Source organism: Podarcis vaucheri (assembly GCF_965113315.1).
Source record: "Podarcis vaucheri genome assembly, chromosome: 8".
NCBI lineage: Eukaryota > Metazoa > Chordata > Lepidosauria > Squamata > Lacertidae > Podarcis > Podarcis vaucheri.
The window spans coordinates 8421466-8437705 of NC_138766.1; the positions used below are offsets into that span (position 1 = coordinate 8421466).

Here is a 16240-nt window from a genome sequence, read left to right on the forward strand (position 1 = left end):
CTCCACCACACTCCTTGGCAGCAAATGCCACTGTCGAACAGCTCTTACTGTCAGGAAGTTCTTCCTAATGTTTAGGTGGAATCTTCTTTCTTGTAGTTTGGATCCATTGCTCCGTGTCCGCTTCTCTGGAGCAGCAGAAAACAACCTTTCTCCCTCCTCTATGTGACATCCTTTTATATATTTGAACATGGCTATCATATCACCCCTTAACCTCATATCATATCACCCCTTAACCTCCTCTTCTCCAGGCTAAACATGCCCATTTACCTGAGAGAATTCCATAGGAGTTACTTCTGAGTAGGTGCAGTTAGGAGTGCAGCTTTGGTCCATTTGTTGCCCAGTCTACTCTAGCAGAACATGGGTTATGTTGAGAGAGTTTTGTATGATGAGGTTGCAGGGGCAAGAGAGCATTTCAATGGTTGAATCTGGAAGTTTAAGCCTTGATAGTGTGTCAGGCCTGAAGGTTTATCTGCAACTGGTGTAACCTCTCTGTATCGTGTACGTGTACAGTGGTACCTTGTTTTGAGTCTGGGATCCGTTCTGGAGCCCCGGACACTCAACGAAAGGGATGCTCAACAAAGCGCTGCTCTGCGCACACACGCGGAACAGTTTGTGCTTCTGCGCATGCTTGAAGTGCGATTTAGTGCTTCTGCACGTGCGCTAGCGGCAAACCTGGAAGTAACCTGTTCCGGTACTTCTGGATTTGCTGCGGACGTTCGCCAAAATGGACGGTCAACGGAGTGAAGGTTTGCAGAGGTATTACTGTATCTAATACACACAGAGTTAAATAAGTTCATACTGTAGTAACAATTTTTTTTTTATGGATCAGCACTGCCGGAGGAAATTAATTTAGAACAATTTATTTAAACTTCTCCATTTCTCTTATGGCTAATTCTGTATAAAACCACAAGCTATATCTTCAATATCATTTTATTTGTATGTTGCCTTGCTTTCTGCCGTGCTTTATTATTTACTGCTTGAAAGAAAGGCAACGCTCAAGGTGGCTTACAACATGACAAGATTTACATAATTGCCAACATAACAAAAATCATAAACAATAAACAAAACACATCAAAAGGTACGCAACCAAATGGAAAACAATTTCCACATAAATCACAAAATCTAAAACTAAAAATACATCTAAAAATAAATATATATAATATATATAAGCATGGCATGCACAGCAAACAAACACAGCAACTTCTTTATTCAGGGATCTCCTCATACACTACAGAGCAGAGGATTTCTTCAAAAGCTGCACTTAGACTCACCTATTTGTTGCTTGCTTGCAGGGCTGTCCCAAAACATTTTGCTGCCTGAGGCAAAGGACAAGATGGCAACTCTCCCATTCTAGTCACAAAAGCTGACCTGACTGGTAGCTGAACATGACTTCAACACTGACAACACTACTGCATGATTTTTTCCTGTTTTTCCCCCAAACAGCTTTGGGGAAAAACTGAAAAAAACTGGTTCCCCCCCTTCCCCCCCCAGTTTTTTTCCAGGCCTTCCCATCTCTAACTGCACCTAAGGGCAGTTTCAGATGTGGCAGCAGAGGCCACCTAGCATACAAAGATTGGGGGGGGGGGGCTTCCTGTTGGTATATGCTACCTGAGGTGGTTGTCTCATTTTGCCTAAGGATAGGGCTGTGACACAGATTGCCTGGCTTTTGGGACTTTCTGATGCATAAGTGACCAAAATGAGCTAAACGATTTAGCATGGAATAATGAAAACATTATAGTCAAACAGCAGGTTGGACATCCGAAGGAGTGTGCAGCTTTTTGAAACTGTTTAGGCACCTAGCACATTATTTTCTTAATCTACCATTGTATTCTACAGCATTCTTATCTCCTGCTTAAATTGTTCTGCTGTGCTTTATTATTTACTGCTTGAAAGAATGCTTCAGGCACTTGTGTGTAAACCTCCGCACCCTGGCAACTTTTCATTGCGTGTTAGTGCTCTTAATGTAATCTTTGTGGCAATTTGTAAACTTTTGATACCCCTTAGTATGTGCCAGTGTTAGGTATGTGCACACTGCAGGCATGTTCTGTGCAGTTCGTCCTGCAAATGAATACATGCCAGTGGTTTTGATGTCTATTATAGCCAGTTTCCATGGAATTATAGCATTGACTCTTAGGCTCTAGGTGAATGTTTTCTTGTAACTTGGATGCATGAGCTGCCACTAGGCATGTGGCATGTCTTTACATCAGATATGTAATGAGACTTTAAAAAATGATGACCTATTCCTTTTTTAAAAGGCCCTTTTATTACAAATTGATATACTGTATTTTTCCATGTATAAGACTAGGTTTTTAACCAAAAAGTTAGGTTTGAAATTGGGGCTCGTCATATACATGGTGTTTTCTTAATTTGGAATCCCCCAAAATAGGGGGCGTCTTATACATGGGAAAATACAGTATTTATTGGTTTGTCTGGCTTACTGTTCATGGTTTGTTTAAACCAGGGTGGGGGAACCAATGAGGAGGGGAGAAATAAAGTTGTCTTTTGAAAACATTGCAAGTAACTGTTGTTTGCAAAAGACACCTTTTGCAAACGGCTTTCAAAAATTCCCTCCACCCCTGTAAAATGGGGCGATGGGACAATTTTTGCCAAAGGGAGAAGTCTGGTGTGCAGGCAGTGCTTTCAAAGGGCAGTCTTCTTTTGAAGCCTGATCTTGCTGTCATCTCAAAGAGGAACAGATTCACAAAGGCTTTGGGGAGTCTCTCACACCAACTCCATACCACCCTGCCTCTGAGATGGCAGTGGGATTAGTTTTAAAAGGGAAGCAGGGGAGGAGCTCACTGTATTCTCAAAGGTTGGCAGAAAGAAGCAGTCGATTCGAAGCACCGCACCACTCACCCCACGTCGCTCTGGATCCCCGAAACCGGGTTTCCCCGCGAGTAGGGGAGGCGCAAAAGGTGCCAGCCGAATCCCACGTCCACAGCCTTCTCCCGCCTGTGGTTTTTAGTGGGTCTCCGCCTCGCCGTGGCGGTCCAGACCCTGATTTCCATGGAGCGGATTCCTCCCGATCAGAGGAAATCTGTCATTGCTGGAGGCGCTAACCCGGGATTCCCTTTAGGAGTTCCCTCCCTTCTCTTTTAAATCTCCCCTCTCCCCTTAATCTTTATTCACAAACTACTGTATTTTTCTATGTATAAGACTAGGTCCCCCCGCCCCCAATATGTCAAAAATCACTGGGCGTCTTATACATGGATAGTGCCGAGGGTGGACTGGCAATTGGTTGTTGCTCCCAAAATAGGGGGCATCTTATACATGGGGGCATCTTATAGACAGAAAAATACGGCAATTTAATCTCTCTCTTTAGATCCATTCCTGGAATCATCCTCTAAAACCCACACATCTGTATGGGTTTATTATTATTTATTATAAGTCTTTTTATATGGTCTGTCAATGATATTCCCATCGCAGTATGCAAAAGCAATCCAGCAGGTTTTTTATTTATTAAAAATAAAAAGATTTATGCTGAGTTGTTCTCTGCCAAGAATGGTTTTTGACCTGGCAAATGGGCAAAAGTGTCCGTCTGAGTGAGAAGGGTGGGATTTTGAGCCCTCCGTTGCTGGTCAAAGCATTCATGCAGACTGGCTGCTGTTTCTCTCAAGTGATATCACTGCCTAACTGTTGTGGGAGGACCAGAAGAGGGCAGGTCCAAGCTAAGCTGCCTGTAGACCAGAATCGATGAGTGCGGGAGCAATTTGGGGAGGAATATGGGTTGGAATGGATTTAATGTGTCATTACTTCCTGACGCCATGGGGAGTGAGTGATGCATAAGTATTGGTAGCGGGGAGGATATAACTGCATTTGATGATGGCACAAACAAGCTATCTTTAAAGGTGGGGTGAATGTGTGTCTCTGGGAGGGGGTGGGTAAAAAAAAAAGGTATTCATTTTTCCTTATTTATAAGCTTTAGGTGTCTAAAACTTGTACTTCAAGATTGGTTTTTTCCCCCCTCCCCAGATTATGTCTACTTTGAAAACTCTTCAAGTAATCCATATTTGATAAGGAGAATAGAAGAACTCAATAAGGTAAAAAAAAAAAAAACCAGTGCACTCAGTGACTTTTGAAGGTATCGGCTGTACTTGTTAGCTTTGCTAACAGTTTTTATAATTTTCAGCTAACTCTCAATTACCTTTTTGTAAAGTGATAGGATAAAAAAATATATTGAAATAGGGGGTCAGCACATGGAAGGAAGAAGCAGGCAAACTGTCCCTAACCCATCCCCACTAATCCCCCTGGCTCACCACCCAATATTCTGCCACGCAGCACAAAACTTCCAGATAAAAACCTGGCAAACCAAAGGCTTAGGCCGCCTAGCAGACATTTACAAAAATAACAAACCCACATTGACACAAGAAATACAAGACAAACTAGGAGATACCCAGATACCCTGGCTAATAATAATAATAATAATTACCCAGATACACCACCATTTACATGCCTTCTTAAACAATACAGTGGTATCTCGGGTTACATACACTTCAGGTTACATACGCTTCAGGTTACATACGCTTCAGGTTACAGACTCCGCTAACCCAGAAATAGTACCTCGGGTTAAGAATTTTTTTTCAGCATGAGAACAGAAATCTCGTGGTGGCGGCAGCGTGGCAGCAGCAGGAGGCCCCATTAGCTAAAGTGGTTCTTCAGGTTAAGAATGGTTTCAGGTTAAGAACAGACATCTGGAACGAATTAAGCACGTAAGCAGAGTTACCACTGTACAGTAGTGCAGTGGTGTCCAAACTTTTTTCAAAGAGGGGCAGATTTGATGAAGTGAAGGGCCATGGGGGCCAACCAAAGTTGTTAACCTTTTTTTAGGATTGAAGTTTTTTTTGGGATTTTACCCTAAGAAATAAACTGCCACAGAGGCCGGATTAAACTGACCGGCGGGCCGGATTAGGCCCCCGAAACGGACTTTGGACATGCCTGCAGTAGTGAAGTCAGCAGCAGCTAGGCCCATGATAATCTTTGGAAACCTCCTCCTAACAGCAAAGGGGCACGGCAAGGGGATGGTATCCACAATATACAAAATACTGCTCCAAAATCCCACAAAACCCATCAACATAATCAAAAAACAATGGGAGGATGACGTAGGCCCCACCCAATGGACTAGCATGTGGTCTAAACCTCCCTTTAAATCCATCTCAGCTAAAAGGAAAGAACTCAGATTGTACCTAACACAAAGGAAACTAGTGCTGATACGCTCAGGAGTCTCACCAAAATGCTGGGGAGGCAACGCCTCCACAGCACATACCTCTCCATGTGGTGGGATTGTCCTGAAATCCAAAATCTTCTGGACATCAGTCATGCAAGAAATATGCAAATAACTTTGCGGCTGCTTTGGGGTTATTCATTGTCCTATTTTGAAGTGAAAGTGTCTGCCACATTTAAAAATGTTTCCCATTCATTTCACTTGGACATGCTGCTCAGTTTCCCTTGTAGGAATACGAACAGCTATAGTTGTATATGGTTATAGCAAGACGAAATTAATCCGTTCCGCGAGTCTCTTCGTCTTGCGGTTTTTTCGTCTTGCAAAGCACGGCTATTAGCGGCTTAGCGGCTTTAAGAAAAAGGAAACAATCTCGCAAGAACTCGCAAGACGTTTCGTCTTGCGAAGCAAGCCCATAGGGAAATTCGTCTTGCGGAACGACTCAAAAAATGGAAAACTCTTTCGTCTTGCGCGTTTTTCGTCTTGCGAGGCATTCGTCTTGCAAGGTACCACTGTATGAAATAATTGCATAAATATAAAAAGTCCATAGTGCTGACTCAGATATATGACAAAAGCTTGCTTTAAGTAAATCCTGTTCATAGACAGTCCTATAAATAGCCCTGTACAATGGCAGCTTATACATAGTATAAATATTATATCAATTTCATTGAAAACTGGCCATTTGTGTGATTCTTAGTGCCTTTCATAATTTCATAATGATTAATCGAAATGAGTAATTGAAGCAACCAAAACAAGAGGTTACCGGACAGCATGGATAACTGTAGGAACTCTGTAACTCTCCAGTTCAGGTTGAAGTTAATGTGTCTGATTTCCCCCAGAGCTGATCTCTAGGTTTTAATTAGAAAATTGTCTTAAGATCTATAGTAACAGAATATAGTTTGATGTTTAGAATATTACATCGGACCTTTTTCCTTCACTCACTAATGATCGTGTGTACTAATACGCAAAGAAAATTAATCAAAATGAAATCATTTGGTTGCAAAGTACATTATAAATTGAGTATTATAAAATTTGCATTCTGCTTCATTTTGGTTTTTAGTATTGGTGTTCTGTGGTGTAGTTAGTAATAAAGCATTTATATGCCTACCATTTAAGCTTCCCACCTGAAATTAAATTTTTATTATTATTTTGCTCACTATGACAGACAGCCAATGGAAACGTAGAAGCAAAAGTGGTGTGTTTTTATAGACGGAGGGACATCTCAAGCACATTAATTGTACTGGCTGACAAACATGCAAGTAAGCTTTCTATATTATTAACTTAAATTATAAACTGTTTACTTAGTTTTAAATAACATGCTAAAGGGAGCTGCTGGATGGAATGCAGTGTTGTGCTCTTCCAATTGTTTTGTCTGCACAAATGTTTAAGCATGCCAGACAGAATGATTCCCCCCTCCCCACTCCTCATGTTCCACCCTGGGGCTTCTCTCAGAGACTCTGAGATTACATCCACAAGCTCCCTTGGGGGCAGCTCATTAGGCCTTGGAGATTTGAATTCATTTAAAGTAGCTTGGTTATCCCTTACCACCTCTATTCCTGTCTTGGGCTGCAGCTCCTCCCTTCCATCATTTATTCTGTTATCACCAGATGGGCATTGCTTTCCTTTTGGGTGAAGACAGAGGCAAAGTAGGTGTTGAGCTGTTATCTGTTACCCAATCGCATTTCTTCGTCTTTTCCACTACTCCTGCTACTTGCTTGTTCTTCATCCTGCTTCAAATACAGCTGAAAAATCCTTTGTTTTTAACTTCTCTTGCAAGTCAGAGTTCATCCTGAGCTTTGGCCTGCCTGACATCCCCCCTGCAACTGTTGTCTACTTGCATATACTCCTCCTTTGTGATTTTTCCCCCTTTCTTCCATTTCTTATACATGCCATTCTTAACTCTCAGCTCATCTGTAAATTCCTTATTCAGCCACACCAGTTTTCTAGATGCCTCCCCCTTTTCTTCTTGTTGGAATTTTCTGCCTTTTTGCCTTCAAGATTCCACCTTTAAGAAATCCCCATCCATCTTGGACTTCCTTTTCTTTGAGTATTTCTGAGTATGGGATCTCACCCAGTAGTTCCTTAAGCTTTCTGAAATCGGCCTTAAAGTCCAGAGTGCATATCAAACTACCCTCAGCTTTCCTTTGGCTTTGTATCATGAGACCCAGGAGAACATGATCACTTTCTCCCAAGGCTTCCAGCACTTCCAGTTCATCAATCGGTTCCTCTCTGTTGATGAGGACCAGGTCCAAGGTAGATGATCCCCTTGTTGCCTCTTCAACCCTTGGGAAATGAAAATTTGTCAGCGAGGCAATGGAGGAATTTGTCAGACCCTACATTCTTGGCAGAGTTGAGTTCCAACAGATAATGGGGAAGTTGAAGTCTCCCATTACTAATATATATCTCTTTTTTGAATGCTTGGTAATCTGCTCTAGGAAGACATCATCCAAACCTTCAGTCTGTCTTGGTGGTCTATAGCAGACACCTACAGTAATGTCACTGTTGTTTCTCTCTTCTGAAATGTTCACCATTATGCTCTCAGTCTGCCTTCCATGCTCCAAGTCTTGGATCTCTTCACATCCTTTACATATAATGCTGCTACTCCCTTCCTGTTTGGTCTATTCCTTTTGATAGGTTATACCCATCTCAATTTCCATATTCCTGCTAAACTGACAGGACTTGCTTCTGAGTAAACTTGCATGGGATTAGACTGTGCATGCATAGATCTGTCACAGTGTCTACATGTCTGTCAGCTTGGTGCCACAGCAGCTGCAATGAAGCTGTAGGCAACTACTATGTTTTCAATAAGTCCTAGAAAAAGTGGTGAAATAGGATTTCTGTTGAAGTGGTTGGGCTCTAGGCTTTAGCAGCTGCTTGATTATGTCAATATCTGATGCCTCCTTTGAATGACAATCTTTTGGGCATGTCCTAGCCCAGTAACCATGAGACCAAGGTAGTTCACAAATTATGCAGTGAGTTCACTAATTCTACTTTCTTTGCATCCCTAGAATGCACATGCAAATCATGACCTGAAGCAGGAGATAACAGGGTTGCATCTTTTTTTTTTTTTTAAAGGTGGCCATTTAGCAATGTTCTGTTACAAGAATGATCTGATGCTATGCTGGGTAGTTAAATTTAAATGTAAAAATTGCATCTGGCAGTGCATTGAAGTACTATTTCAACCGTCTTCACAGATTAATGTTCTTTCATCTTCAACTAGGAGAAATGGAAGAAGAGATGGAAAACCCAGAAAAGATTGATTTACCAGAGAAACAGAAACATCAACTGCGACACCGAGAACTGTTTCTCTCACGTCAATTGGAATCCTTACCAGCCACTCATATTAGGTCTGAATAATTAAGTATAATTTTTGTGTAATGATTATTAATAAACCCAAGAACATATTTGTATTTTACGTAATGCAGGCATTCCAAATGCCCTTTTTTCTCTTCTTATTTTTCTTTCTTTTTTTTAGAGGCAAATGCAGTGTTACACTCTTAAATGAAACAGAATCCCTTAAATCCTATCTGGAACGTGAGGTAGGCACACATATATGAAACTGAAAATCTTCCAAGTTGTTTTGCCACACTTGTTTAAAGCACTTGTCCACTGTTTAAAAGGTAAAGGACCCCCGACAGTTAAGTCCAGTCACGAACGACTCTGGGGTTGCGGTGCTCATCTCGCTTTACTGGCCAAGGGAGCGGACGTTTGTCCGCAAACAGTTTTCCTGGGTCATGTGGCCAGCATGACTAAGCCGCTTCTGGCGAAACCAGAGCAGCGCACAGAAACGCCGTTTACCTTCCCGCTGGAGTGGTACCTATTGCTCTACTTGCACTTTGACGTGCTTTCGAACTGCTAGGTTGTCAGGAGCTGGGACGAGAGCTCACCCTGTCACGGGGATTCGAACCGCCGACCTTCCGATCAGCAAGCCCTAGGCTCAGGACCAAATGGCATGCTCCACCTTCCTCCTTGGTTTCCTGGTTCATAGCCCTTTGCTGTGGCATCCAAACTGCACCAACTGTGGCGTGTGCAAATCATAGCTTGCCTCTAAACGAGAATTAGAAACCATGGTTTGAAGGTGGCTTCTGCCTTTCTAAAAAAGCAAACCATAGTTTGTTCGATTCAGATGTAATGGCAAACTGTGGTTTGTTTCAAACCAGGAAGCTGTGGCGGAGCACAATGTGCAGTGGCTTCTGGGAGCACAATGACCAAGTCATGGTCTATAATAATGCTCTGAAGTGGGACTGTATTACCACCATCTTGGGATCGTACTATGAAGAAATACCACCTAATTTACAGGTGGGCATGGCTGGGAGTTCTCTAGTGTATTTCACTTTTTGTAAAATATAAAGTTCTAAGATACTACTTTCGTCTTTTCTGAGGCTTCAGGAGCTGTGACGGAGCTTCTATAAACGTTTAGACTCCCATGTAGTTTGTTTCGGCATAACTTCTTAGTGTTGCATATGAAGGCAATTCTTTAAATAGTCTATTTGGCATTTCTTGAACATCTCTGGTATATTTGGTACATTCATGAACATCTCTTAGAAATCACTCTGCAAATGGAGTGATGTGGTCTCCTAGGTACGTTAACTTAAAGGTGAGGCTTTATGAGGGAGGAAGTTCTCTTACGATAAGCAAGGTTGACGCCTTGTCTAAAGGAGAGAGGGATTTTTCCATAACAAAAAGTGGAAATGCTAACTGATCAGAGGTATGGGGGACAATGTAGAAGGGACAGAGTTAAGGAGCAAATGAGAGGTTGTCTGCAAAACCGAATAAGGAACTTTAGTGCCAAGTGCAAAACTGGAGTGCCAAAATGTCCTAACCTGAAGAAATGGAAAAGAACAACCAGTTGATTAGGTGCCAAATAGAAGTGTGTGCCTGTGTTGGCAAATGGAGCAAGTGTCGAAGTGTTTGTATCCTACTGCTTCTCTCCATAGATGAGAGTCAATTTAATTCATTGATGATAGTAGCTAGGCATGCTTGCTCAAGCATGCTTTGCACAACCACCCATAGAGTGAAGTTTGAGGAACCAAGAAATGGAGAAACAAGTTCAGGGGGGCCAGCAGGACTGTGTAACCCCACAATATTCTGCAATTTTTCTGCCATTAAGTGCCAGCAATCTGTTTCATTTCGCGTCGAGTAGAGCTCATCGTTTTTGGTCAAATGGTTTTCTGGTGCCTGCATAGCTATATCTAGCTGACTCCAAACATGGAACAGGTAGCATTTCTGAGAATGCTACCTTGGAGAGCTTGGATTGGAACATCCTGCCTAGCAACTTAAATTTTACTTTCACAATACACACCTGCATTTCCCAATGTATTTGGTGCACATTGCTGTCTCCTTCCTAAAATGGTAATTTGTAAAAGGTAATTTTTATTTTTTTCATGACTACATACTTTATATGCATTTGATTTCTCACCACCAGGTTTTCTGTTGTCATTTGATGGTGCAAAAATTGTTAGGAGTGGCGCTATACTCACGATTCAAGTGGTTGGAAATGCTATAATTTTTACTTCCCTTCCTGTCCCCAGGACTTCTTTTTTTATTCACTGGTATATGATCCACAGCAGAAGACTCTTCTAGCTGACAAAGGAGAAATCAGAGTTGGAAACAAGTACCAGGCTGATGTAACAGACTTACTGAAAGAAGGTAGTTTCATTTCTGCATAAATCCATAAAGAATTCATGTTGTGTTGTGGAAGGTTTTGGGAACTGTTGGGCTCTAAGGTTTCTGTTTGAGGAACTGCGGAATGCTCTCACAGCCTCTATATCCCATGATGTGTTACACTAACTAGTCCTTTCATGTTGTCCAAACATACATAGTTTCTGTAATGGGACGTGATCTTGGTTTACCTCTGTTAAAATATTTTTACTGTGTAGTGTTTTTCTAAAATGTTTCACAGCAGCTTCCAGCATTTTAAAATAATTCCAGAATAAGAAACACAGACATTTAAAATTCAGATTCAACTTTACACTAAGCTTAAATCTGAAAAATTCGGAATAAATTATATGGAACACTCTTTAAAAAACACAAAAAACTTTTGGACTGGATGACATTCAGTTAATAGGATGGCACCTCCCACTGGAGAAGGATATGCAGCCCCCTTCAAGTGTTTTGCTTGGGGAGAAGCTATTCCACCCTCCAGATCTTCCCTGCCTCTAGTCAGGTCGGTTGGGTCCTATGTTCTAGGCAGAACTTAGCATTTGTTCACTCTTGAAATGGTTTTTGTTTCATCTTGAACTTTTTCTGCCTTGCCTTAAATCCTCTTCTGTGTATGTTGTTTATCTGTCTTCTTGATCATCATCATCATCATCATCATCATCATCATATCATCATTGTTAGGTTAAAGAAGGGTGTCCTTTCTTTAGCTTCCTTTTCCTGTAAGTCTGCAGATCTGCTGTGTTTTTCTTGTGGTTTTTCCCCCCCTTTTCTTTTCCCTGGCACTTTTTACCAGCATGAGACTTCCTCTCGTGGCACCTAGCACCCGGGGCTCGCAGGGAATGGAGCTAGCACAGAGAGTTCGCTAACTCAGCCTTCCTGTCAGGAGGGTTCTTTTGACTTCTCCCCTCTTGTGTTATTAGCCAGCAGTTTTTTGTGAATGAGGGGCGGACATGACGCATCGCAATCTTAAATTCATCTCTGCTGCACAAGAGAGGAGGAGAGAGACAAATCAGGAACACTCCTGCATTCTATCTCTCGGACCACTGTACTATTCTGCAAAGTTTGTTGCTCCAATAGCAAGCTTGCCTTTGTTGTCATTCTCCTTGTCAGGGAGTGGGATCTCATTTAAAAGATCAGCAGGTGTGGTCAGCTCTTTTTTTGGATCGGAACTGCCATTTTTTGTTCACTTTGAGCAGGAGATACCTAATGGTTCTGTATTTCCAAAGCTTTTGTGTACATGAGAATTAAGTGGGTTCTTTGGGGAAATGGGGCTGGCATATGAAGTGCTGGATAGTTGGATGTGTACTTTTCACTCATGTTATAGAATCATAGAATCATAGAGTTGGAAGAGACCACAAGGGCCATCGAGTCCAACCCCCTGCCAAGCAGGAAACACCATCAGAGCACTCCTGACATATGGTTGTCAAGCCTCTGCTTAAAGACCTCCAAAGAAGGAGACTCCACCACACTCCTTGGCAGCAAATTCCACTGTCGAACAGCTCTTACTGTCAGGAAGTTCTTCCTAATGTTTAGGTGGAATCTTCTTTCTTGTAGTTTGGATCCATTGCTCCGTGTCCGCTTCTCTGGAGCAGCAGAAAACAACCTTTCTCCCTCCTCTATGTGACATCCTTTTATATATTTGAACATGGCTATCATATCACCCCTTAACCTCCTCTTCTCCAGGCTAAACATGCCCAGCTCCCTTAGCCGTTCCTCATAAGGCATCGTTTCCAGGCCTTTGACCATTTTGGTTGCCCTCCTCTGGACACGTTCCAGTTTGTCAGTGTCCTTCTTGAACTGTGGTGCCCAGAACTGGACACAGTACTCCAGGTGAGGCCTGACCAGAGCAGAATACAGTGGCACTATTACTTCCCTTGATCTAGATGCTATACTCCTATTGATGCAGCCCAGAATTGCATTGGCTTTTTTAGCTGCCGCGTCACACTGTTGGCTCATGTCAAGTTTGTGGTCAACAAACAGAAGGTTTACCTTCTGCGGAGGTAAACTCTTCTTGGCAATACTACAAAAGAGACAACCGTAGCATTTTTCACCAGTGAACGTTAAATGTTTTCTGTAGTTTCCAAGATTTGTGGAAGGCAAGCTCCTCATCAGTACGCTATTTGTTTTGCCAGATTGCCTAGATAAACCCTTTTTTTTATTTGAATTTGTTTAGGTGAAGATGATGGCAGAGACCAATCAAAACTTGAAACAAAAGTTTGGGAAGCATTTAATCCACTAATAGACAAACAGATAGATCAGTTCCTTGTAGTAGCACGGTAAGGAGAAAAACACCACAATTTGCGTCTTAATCTGGTTATTCCCCCGCTTTCTGATTATACTGTTTTGTTTGCCGTTGCATCATTATGGTAATTATAATCTTAATGTTTATATACCATTGTTTTGGGATTGAGTCATTCATTAGCAATGATTTGATTTGCTAGTAAAGCAGATAATTCACTGATCTCTTCCACTGTGTCCCCAAATGTTCAGTAAGTTTGCACAAGGGCGGTCTCTGTACTAAGGCCGTGTCCTGATCGTTAATGATATAGTCAACATTAATAATGTCTTCACTGCAAGCTTTTTGGAAGTTGTTACTGAGTTTTAAATGTATGGCTTGTAGCACTTGCATGCATCGGATTGGGTGGTGTGGATACTTCCCACATGGAGGAATGAATATAGGTATATTGCAAATGATACTTGACTGAAGGAGGCAAATTTTCATTCTTCAGCTTGCTGCTGTTCTAAAACCATTTGTGAATGGAAATCCTCGCAATAGCAAATATTTGCTCTGACCTTTCCTGATTCTGTTGATTTGAAAGACTGCTAGTGGTTTTTCTGTATCCTTCATGCAAGTGTGAACATTCAGTTAGCAATAGTTTTCAGGTGTGTGGCATATGAAATAATTAGAAGGAAAGGAGATGGGAGTTGCAGTCAGGCATGAGACAAGGAAGTAGCATATAGATGTAAAGCAAGATGTTTGGAGAACTGTCTTGAGGGCATTAGACTTCATCTGATGCAGTCCCTGGTTGTTGAGTTCTGTCATTGGCTTTATAGAGCATTGTCCTTGTATGGCATGAGATTGATATGTGCTTTGAAGAGCATGGGCATCATGAGCATCACAGAGGTCCTTGAAGGAAAACAAACAAATGTTAGCAAATGGTACTTGGACAGAAAAGTGTATTCATCAGTTGCTAGTACCTTTTTTGGATTCCCTGATGGCAATTCAACTTGCTCTAGGCATAGGCCTCTAGTAAGGTTTAAACATGCGATAGGTGCCTTATTCCACATTTAGGCACTGATTTTGTATATTCTCACTTCTTAAACTGTGATTTTCTTCAGGTTTCAAGCTCATGAAAATGAATTTCATCAACTTGGGGGAGAACTTAAAATGAGGTTACATGAGATAAATAAACAGAGGTCCTCCTTTTCCCTCTGGTAGTGGTAAACAAAAAGGTCAAGGTGTACATCCTGTACAGAACTCATTGCCACAAGCAGTGAATGCCAAAGAAGTCATTTTGTCACTCCGGCAAGTAGTGTGCATAAGCCATCATATTGGAAGACAAGATGACGGTTTTGAATTAAAATTTTGGTCAATATTTCAATCCGCCACCTGGGTTAGAAACCAACATTGCATGAACTAAGGTGATAGTCACACTGGATTCAAAAAATTTATGGTCACGTTACACAATTCTTCATTATTACATAACCAAAAGATGTGCAAAATTGCTACATCAGTTGTGTTCTGTTTTCAGATTACTTTGACATGAAAACCTCAGATGGAGCTGATAAAAGACTCACACTTAAGCAAATGTTTCGGTGGAGCTGCTGGCAGCATGGAGTCCAGCAAAGCAGAGGAGGTAACGACTTGTAATCTACGAACCTACATCAAAACATAAATATGCCTGCTAGAAATGTGCACATAGGCAATCATTTAACACAGGACAGTTGCTGAATTTGGCACATTTCTGGCATTCTGATTCTCATGCTAGTTATTCATCCCTGATAAAGCACAGAGTATATTGACTTCACTTGTGCGTTCTTCCTCAAGTTATGGAAGCAGTATGAAAATCAATGGGAGATGCAGCAAGAGTTCTTTAGCCACATTCCTTCTTGCTTTGCAGACATCATTTCTAAATGCAACAGCTTTGTTGCATTGATTCAGTGTTCGATAGCATCAGAATCTGATTCTTTGCTTGGACTGAGCAGCCACACAATGAAGTTATCAAAATAGGCCATGCATAGTGGTGCAATATTACTTTCAAAATATCGGTGTAATCTCTTCTGAAAAGAATAGAAGTTTGGAAGTGGCCGAGATCTGACCAATCTCACACAATACAATACAGGCAACACCCAATTTGTGCGGGAGTTGCGTTCCAGGTCCTTGTGTGCAGTGGCAGAGACTTACAAGCCCACCCCATTCTGGTCCCTTCCCCTTTTCCTGCCACTTCTGGGTTTGCGGTGATGCGCGTGTGCACGGTTGTGCATGCTTTGAACGTGCGCAAAACGGTTGTTGCCTATACAATGCCGGATTAGTCATTATGGCGCTGCTGTTGTCTGAGGCAGTTGTTTCATATCATACAATGGCTGCCCAAGTGGGATTCCAGCTGGATGACTGTGAGAGTGTTTGTTTTGAGCTCATTGGATATATATATATATATATATATATATATATATATATATATATATAATGTTGCAATTGACTCAGCAGTCCTAACGGCTGGGTATTGAGCATATTTGCCTTATCTTCTTTTACATTAACACAAAAGGGTTTTATTTTGTTGGAAGCTGTCCAGAGTGGCATATAAATAACAGACATTAATTAATTAAAATTAATCTCTATTAACTGCAAGATACAAGTTTCTGGCTGGGAGTCCATAGTCGTGCAGAGTCTTTTGGAGTTTTAAGTTCTGAAAACCAATATAGCACACAGATATTCATCATCTCAATAACTTTTCTGGCTTACCCTGAGGATGAGCTAAGCACCTAGATTTTGAATAAAATAGGTAAGGGTCCACCCGCTCTCCCACCCTGAAGTAAGAGGACATTGAAGGACAGAGCGGAAGAGCCTGAGGCTATGAGCCAAGCACTTCAGAGAAGCCCTCTGTGTGTATAACCTGGAGTTGCAGGTCTTTACTATACAAGGGTATGAGAAACAGGGAGCACCACTTGTATCTGAAAATGTTTCACATGTTAGACAAAGAAGACAAAATAAAATTACAAGCTTCTTCCCCCGAGGGATGAAGTAGCTGGCAGTGAACGTACATCTCAATCTCCAGCCGCCAGTCTTGTCTATATTGACTACAGGGGTGCAGCGCAAGAGGCTAATTGGGGATAATGTGTCATTAATCTGGCCATGGAGAT

At 41.7% G+C, this 16240-nt stretch overlaps 1 protein-coding gene across 4 annotated transcripts in view; it reads left to right on the plus strand.

The window, feature by feature from the left end:
* MTA1 (metastasis associated 1) overlaps positions 1–16240 on the plus strand; it is a 69266-nt gene that overhangs the window by 16417 nt on the left and 36609 nt on the right. For 3 of the 4 annotated variants that reach the window (XR_014222300.1, XM_082234395.1, XM_082234397.1), the window contains exons 2-7: positions 3973–4040; positions 6384–6477; positions 8439–8565; positions 8694–8757; positions 10750–10867; positions 13053–13155. Coding sequence is in view for 3 of the 4 variants with exons in the window: in XM_082234395.1 (XP_082090521.1) it covers positions 3973–4040; positions 6384–6477; positions 8439–8565; positions 8694–8757; positions 10750–10867; positions 13053–13155 (574 nt within the window). In the remaining variant the exon portion in view is untranslated. Of the gene's footprint in view, positions 1–3972; positions 4041–6381; positions 6478–8412; positions 8566–8693; positions 8758–10749; positions 10868–13052; positions 13156–16240 lie in introns of those variants that run through there. The other variant, XM_082234396.1, reaches the window with a different exon arrangement.